The sequence below is a fragment of the Pagrus pagrus genome (assembly GCF_965226575.1).
Source record: "Pagrus pagrus genome assembly, chromosome: 15".
Classification (NCBI taxonomy): domain Eukaryota; kingdom Metazoa; phylum Chordata; class Actinopteri; order Spariformes; family Sparidae; genus Pagrus; species Pagrus pagrus.
Genome location: NC_140199.1, coordinates 529,447 through 536,946, shown reverse-complemented (window position 1 = coordinate 536,946; position 7,500 = coordinate 529,447). Strand labels below are relative to the sequence as shown.

At 40.8% G+C, this 7,500-nt stretch overlaps 1 protein-coding gene across 3 annotated transcripts in view; it reads right to left on the bottom strand.

Moving 5' to 3' along the window:
• The window catches only part of entpd6 (ectonucleoside triphosphate diphosphohydrolase 6), a 20,593-nt gene that overhangs the window by 12,336 nt on the left and 757 nt on the right, over positions 1–7,500 (bottom strand). The window contains exons 3-6 of one of the 3 annotated variants that reach the window (XM_084376331.1): positions 6,641–6,950; positions 4,945–5,021; positions 4,381–4,524; positions 2,998–3,073 (exon numbers count right to left, since the gene is read on the bottom strand). In XM_084376331.1, the coding sequence (XP_084232457.1) occupies positions 2,998–3,073; positions 4,381–4,524; positions 4,945–5,021; positions 6,641–6,902 (559 nt within the window). In that variant the 5' untranslated portion in view covers positions 6,903–6,950. The remainder of the gene's footprint in view (positions 1–2,997; positions 3,074–4,380; positions 4,525–4,944; positions 5,022–6,640; positions 6,951–7,500) is intronic. The other 2 variants (XM_084376332.1, XM_084376333.1) reach the window with 2 other exon arrangements.

Sequence of the window (7,500 nt, the reverse complement as noted above, 5' to 3'; positions counted from 1 at the left end):
ATACATACACACACACTCACACACACACACACACACACTCACACTCACACACACATACACACACTCACACTCACACACACACACTCACACTCACACACACACACACACACACACACACACACACACACACACACACACACTCACACTCACACTCACACTCACACACACACACACACACACACACACACACACACACACACACTCACATACACACTCACATACACACTCACATACACACTCACACTCACACACACACACACACTATGAAGGTATATCGTTGTCAAAACAACCAGAGAGACGCGCAGCAACGTGTGTGTGCATGCATGATAACTTTGTTATGCGTGCGTGCGTGTGTGCGTTGCTACGTGCAGATCAGTGGGACCAGGACGGTGGATCGTGTCACTCCAGTCCTCAGATCTTTGGACTGTCTCCCTGTCTGTCAAAGAAGTGATGTTAAGGTGCAGTTGACTGTTTCTAAGGCGCTGAACGGCCAAATACATTTCTGGTCTGCTGGTACGTTGTGAACCATCCAGACCAGACGAACCTCCCATCCGCCCCCCCGCACCTCAGCCTCCGCACCAATATGTTGTCATGATACGCTCGTGCTATTCCCCTCTGAGTCCGGGCTCGTCTGTTATCAACATCCGGGGTCAAACTAGCAGCAGCAGCTACAGGTAAACAAGCCGGCTGTCGCGGGTGCGCGCAGCTCAGAGACGACATCATCCAGGTCAGAGGTAGTAGGTCAACCTACAGACCCCGGATGTTGACAACAGACGAGCCCGTCGTAGTAACAAAATATTGGTGAAATGAACTAGTTTCGTGGCAGATAATGTGTTATATAGAGGCTGTGTGTCGCTGCCCCGTCTCTCACATTATATGGATATATCGGCGCTACACTGGATCTAATTTCGTCCGAACGACTTCAAATGACACCAAAGTTATCTGGGTGAGTACATGATCGTATATTTTGCTAGAAATAAGGTCCAGGTTGTAAAAAACAGTAGTTATCCTTTAAATAAAGTAAAGTGATTTATTTTGGTCTGAAATCAATAACTGAAACAAAAACAGGTGGGGATGATTAAAGATGAATTAAAGAAGATAACCATCAGTTTTAATCATGTCAGTTCCTCTTAAATCACGTCAGCCTTCTCTCATTTTAAACATTTACTGGATACTTTCAGGAAGAGTTGTCACAATATCAGATATTCATGACATCATCGTGTCCAAACAAACTGATGATAACGACATCACTGTGAAATTGTGAAAAATTACGAGCAGTGAAATCTATCTTGAACTTTTTTGGCAAATAAATGAGGAGTGTCGGAGGAAGAGACAGTCTGTGACCAGAACTGTAGAATAAACGGTGACTGACCAGATGAACCCACAAAAAAAAAAGCCATGTTTTCATTTGTTTATCGTGATATTGCGACACCCCTGATTTCAGGTAATGACTAATTTCTAAACTATTCAAAATTAAAATTTTAAATGTAAAAACTGTTCTTGATTAAGTGATCAGCTGTTTGGTCTATAAAATGTTAGAAGATGTCTCAGATGTCTCAAAGATCTTCAGTTTACATCACAGAGGAGAAACAGACCAGGAAATATTCACAGTTCACCAGCTGACCAACTTGTCATTTAATCATAGTATGTTTGCTTTACACTGTTTCTTTACACAGAACGATCTCCATCTGGTTCCTTTAGGTTCTCTGAGAGAACAGACGAGCTTCACTTCTCTTTAAAGGAACAGTTAGTGTTTGGTCTGTTGGAGAACCACAGAGGTTCCTCAAAGGCTCCTGTTAAAGTTCATTAATGCAGGAAGACTGATGATCCACAGCAGTAACTACTGTATATAAATGCAGGTTTCCAAAGGTGAACCACACTGTGGCTGCTACATGAGGACTTTTGTGTCCTGTTTCATCTAATTTCTAATCCTCCATATTGTTTAATCCTCCATATTGTTTAATCCTCCATATTGGCGGTTTTCGTTGGGGAAATCAGAGCAGGACCTCTGAGGTTTTTCTGTGCAGTAAAAAACAGGAAGGAGAAACATCTGAGCTGCTGCACAGATTACACAAATCAAACAATGAGGAGATGCACAAATTCTCTGTAATCTAATAAAGTCATAAAGAGATGAAGCTCAGGTTCAGGATGAAACCTTATGAGGTCACCAACCCTCCTAAACTATCTGCAGTCCACAGGACGCTGGACAGAGCCTGTCATCTGGTTTCATATGTTCTCATCTCCCAACACATAAACCGTCCATCACTGAGACAAACGGACTCCATGTTTCTGCTCAAAGACAGAAAGAAGTTCATGCAGAACATTTGCTGAATTCACAAGAAGGAACAAATAAGTCAGAATCAGTCAGAGACAGAGTTTCACACAGTTTATAAAGTGTCTCCAACTCAACAACTCACTAAACTGACACATTTGTTAAGGGAGTCTGGGGACAAAGAAGTCGCCTATACTGGTTACTGGTTAGTGTGTTTGTAAAATGTGACATGTTTAGATCAATAAAATGTTTCTTCTTTCATAAATTGAGTGTAAATGGTGAAATCAGTGTAAACAGTGTGTTCAAACAGCTGCTAAATGTTGGCAGGTCAGACTTTAGCACTTTAGACACAGAAGCAGACAGGCTGGTACAGCCATGCTGCCACAAACTGACACTTTGTACAAGCAAACAAACAACTTCCTGTTTTCATTTAATGCTGAATTTACAAGAAGGAGACAATGATTCAGAGTCAGTCAGAGACAGAGTTTCACTACGTTAGAGAGTTTGTTTTAACTCAACAACTCTTAAAATCACTGCATTTGTTAAGGGAGTCTGGTGAAATTGTGGTTAATAGTTGGCTTCATGTATTACATTTAATGCTGAATTTACAAGAAGGAGACAATGATTCAGAATCTGTCAGAGACAGAGTTTGTTCTAACGCAACAACTTTAAAATCACTACATTTGGTAAGGGAGTCTGGTGATGTGTGTTCATAAAGTTCCTACCTTCGTCAGTGCCGTCCATGATGGACACGCCGTCGTCTCCGGACAGAAACGGCGACTCCAGAAACAGCGCCCTCACCTGGACACAAAGGAAAAAGCACAGAAAGTTGAAACCGATCTGAACGTCGTCTTTCTGAACGTCAGCTCCTTTAAGAAGCTTTAAGATGGAACATAAAGTCACTGAGTCCTTTCACACCTGCACCTCGTTGAGATATAATGGAGTATTATTTGTATGCAAGTACTTGTACAATAAATATCTCGTGCCTCAGACAATAGAGACGGGGAGTGTGTGAGTGTCCTGAGTGTTTATTACTGTATATCACATGTTAATATAGTAATATTTGAACATCCTGTGTAATCAGCTCTGTGTTTGGCCGCCTCAGGAACAGTTTGATAATAAGAGCAAAGCTTCAGATTAAATCATTTTGGCTCCTGCTGTAGTCCTGTTATTACTGATTACTTAAAAGCTTTAATAGACTTTCACTTGCATAACGCAGAGCAGCTGAACGACATCCAGCTCACAGGAAGTCAGAGCACCAGCAGGTTATTGATCATTAAACACTGATGTTCATGTGTCTGATCAGCTGATCAGTTCAGGAGACGTCTGACTTCATCTTTCACATGTTGCTGCTTCAAACTTTATGTAGAAATGTTTTAACATATTTCTTATGATTTCTTCACATTTTCAAGATTTAATTGTGTTTATTATTATTTGCCTTAAATATTTTCAGATTTTTGTAAAAATTGTCTCAGTTAAATTTTCATTTGATTTGTTAGTTGTCGTCACTGAACAGTGTAAAGATAACTGGAATGGCACTGAGTAAAGAGAGTATACCTCAGCCAGAGACACAGCACTTTGTGACGGCGCACTTTGTCTTGTAGGTTTTTGACTTTTTATGTTACGTTTTAGAAAATAGATTCAAAAATACAAATAGAAACATATCACTCAGAAGTTTGCGTCAGATCTCAGGTGGTGATGTTAACACATCCACATTATTGTTGTGTTTTCAGGTGTCGTTCTTCACTTTACTGCTGAACTCTGATCAGCTCATCATTCAGTCCAAGTGGATGTCCGAGCCAAATTTGAAGAAAATGTCTCAAGGTGTTGATGTGAATGGGACAGACAGGCGGATGGACAGACCGCCTGAGGACATATGGAGGACGTGGATGTGCCAGGACAAAAAAAGGTAAATAAAATATGAGCTCAGTAACCAAACTGTGTCATTGTAGGAAATGTGTGTGTGGAGGTGAGGTGTTCAAGTGGTACATCATGCTGCTGCCGTCAGCTTGGATCAGGTCCAGGACCGTCCTGGACGATCAGGACGGTGTGTTTGTGACCTGATGACGTCTGCTGACAATAAACGGAATGCTGCGGGTGCTTCTCACCTGGTCCAGCAGGTGTTTGGCCTTGTCTCCGGGCAGCAGGCGGAGCCCGGCTGTGGCCTTCAGGACCACAGGCGTGAGGGTCCACATGGAGGAGGGGATGCTGGACTTGGCCACCTCCAGAAGCTCCTCGATACCTGCTGTACACTGGACAGACCGGAGGAGACGGAGAGGACAGGACACACTGACTGAGACTGATGTGATGGATTTAGTTCTGTTTGGGAACCGGTCCGACTGATGTGACTCAGTTATGACTCTCAAACATCAGTTTTTGCTTGGAAAAAAATGGCATAAACGATAAATTATGAAACGTTTTACTTTTTCAGGCGATCTACTAATCGATTAGTCGACTTATCAAATCAGATCTGCAGCTTTATTCTGGCTGCTAATTTAAGATCTTAAAAATCCACAAAAGCTTCAAACTGAATTTGTCTTTAAGCTGAAAAAGGAGAGTCACACTTCTGTTTTAATTAAATATAAAAAATATAAAATAAAAAATATATATATTAAATATAAATATAAATAATTCAAGATTTTCTTGAGCAGGTAGAGGAAGAGCAGCTGTACCTTCTCTGGATCGTCAGCGTACGCAGACAGTCCAGGTTTGATGGCTCTGAACGTCTCGTGGGCCAGTCTGGGAGCTTCTGCAGGAAACATGACACATAAATATAAAACAGTGATTAAAAAGATGTCCGTTTGTGTCCGCTGGTCTGAGATGCCAAAAGAAAGGCAATAAGTCGTGATGAGTCAGTGTTTTACTACCACATCTAATTTAATGTTATCGTTCTAAGTGACTGACCCTGGACCTGTGCCTACATTTAAGCTGTCGTTAAGCTCTTAATGACAATCCCAGTCTGTATAACTAACAGGTGCTGCCATTAGTCCGGTTAGCTCTGATGCTAACAAAGGAGCCAAAACAGCACTCAGCCTGTGTGATTTAGCTTAGCTGTTAAATGCGATAACGAAGGCATTTGGCCGAGCTCGGCAGGAAACTTTCTCTAAGCCTAATAAACCAAAACCTCTAAAACGCACTAATGAGTTTGTGTCCATTTTGACTCTGGCAGCAGCAGCGCTCGACTTACAGGCTGAAAGCTCCTCTTGTCTGCCGGGATTCACATCTGGTAATTAATGTTTGGGGCCAACATGTGTGGGTTTTAAATACACTAAAAGCAATTCAGTGAGTCTGCTTTCTAAACCTTTATCATTTAATCTGAACAGATCCATATGAATCCATTTAGCATCGATTAGAGAAATCTAACCTCCAAATATCCTGTTTCATATCTGGAATAAACATCAGCCTCTGCTCCAAATATCTGATCCAGTTCAGGGTTTTATTTGTCCCACTGACACGAGGCCTTTCAATAGTTTCCTCTTTACTAACGATCAAGAATTCACAGCAAGAGATAGAAAACACCACAATGTCATAATATCTTAAATATGAACATTTACAGTGTCCAGAAATAAAGACACTGTCTTGAAATCAGTCAAATCTAAACTGATAATAAAACCTGATATTTATTTTTCCTATGAAACCACCTTTTAAGGGGGGTTAGCTCTGTCAGCTGATACTGAAGTGAGAAACAGCAGCTTATAGCAGCAATGAAGCTAACACAGGCTACACAGAGTTATCAGTCAAGATATCAACCTGCAGCCGGGCGAAAGGCAAAGAAGCCAATTCACGTAAGTAATGTTGCAAATATTAAAACCATTTTTAAAATCATTAAAGTCATTAAAATGACGTTATTTTAGCATAAAAAAATAAAAAGGAAGATTAACATACAAAATAATGTTTGCATAAAAATATTAAGAACTAATTAATTTATAATGATTACTACAGAGTGCTGATATTTGTGCCTATCAGGAGCCCAAAAGTGCAACCATGGAGCTTCACTGGACCTTCAGACAAGCTACTGTAGCAGCTACAAATATTAGATTTGAACTCTGAGATCAAAAGTTATTTTATCTTCTGTTTCAAACTCTACAGATGTGACAGCTGCTCACTTCGCTGTGTTCTAACTCCCAGGGAGGAAGTAACAGCTATAAAACTAATCTCATATGTGAACTGCATGCTGGGATACTTGTCTAGCCCATGTGCACACAGACACACAACACCATCAAATAAAACAAAAGAGATGCTGAATGTATGGATGCATGTAGGGTACAACTCATCATTAAATTGAAGTATTTTTGACTGGAGTTTGGTGTGGAATCGTCTTAGTTGCTCCGTTGACATTAACATCTCCCCTCTGTCCTCTTACTGTACCTTTGTCCTCTAACTGGAACTTGAAGATGTGGATTCTGGTCCCAGTGCTCCCAGCATCAAACATGATGCCATACTGGAAGCTCTGGTCAGCAGGCGCAGAGGCGGGCCTATCATCTCCGAGCTTGTCCGAGCCGAGCTGTTGATGGGGAGGTAGTCTGTAGGCTTCGGGCTTCGTGGCAAAGTAGTGACGCTTCACAAACATCAGGTAGGCGAGCAGGCAGCCCGCGACGAGGAAAACTCCAGCCAGCTTTGGTCTCTTCATCACGACTCATTCTGTGTGGAGCTACAAGAGCTGCATCCTGAAGAACTGCTGGAGGAACCACAGAAAATACTTCTGGACAACACGCTGCAGTCAGGTCTCCTGCAGCTGTAAACTGTCACTGTGGCAGCTTAAACATCTGTCTTATCAGCACAGGTTCACATCTTATAATGAGTTATAGCCTTCTGGTTTAATCTTAATTATGTTGAAGACTACTAAAGACTTTTTATTACACATTAGACAGGAAATGAACAATTCTATGAATGATAAATAGGTAATGAATTGATTAACTGTCAGAACATATTCACAAAATGCGATCTTAAAGATATTTCACATCATTTAAGGCCTTTAGCTTGCTGAAAAATAAGAATACCACGACAAAAAGAACTGCTTCTAGTCATTTTATGCCATTTTTCAAATTAATTTGAATATAATTTATTTTGGCTAATTTGCGAAAGACTAGTTCTAGTTCAAGCTAAAAGCATTTAGCTGGAAACCGGTTATGTGATTAAAATCTTGAAAATGAAAAAGTTTTCTAAGTTATAAGTGTGGATTATAATAAAACGGTGGTCAGAATTTAATCATATTTTCACTGTTGGCA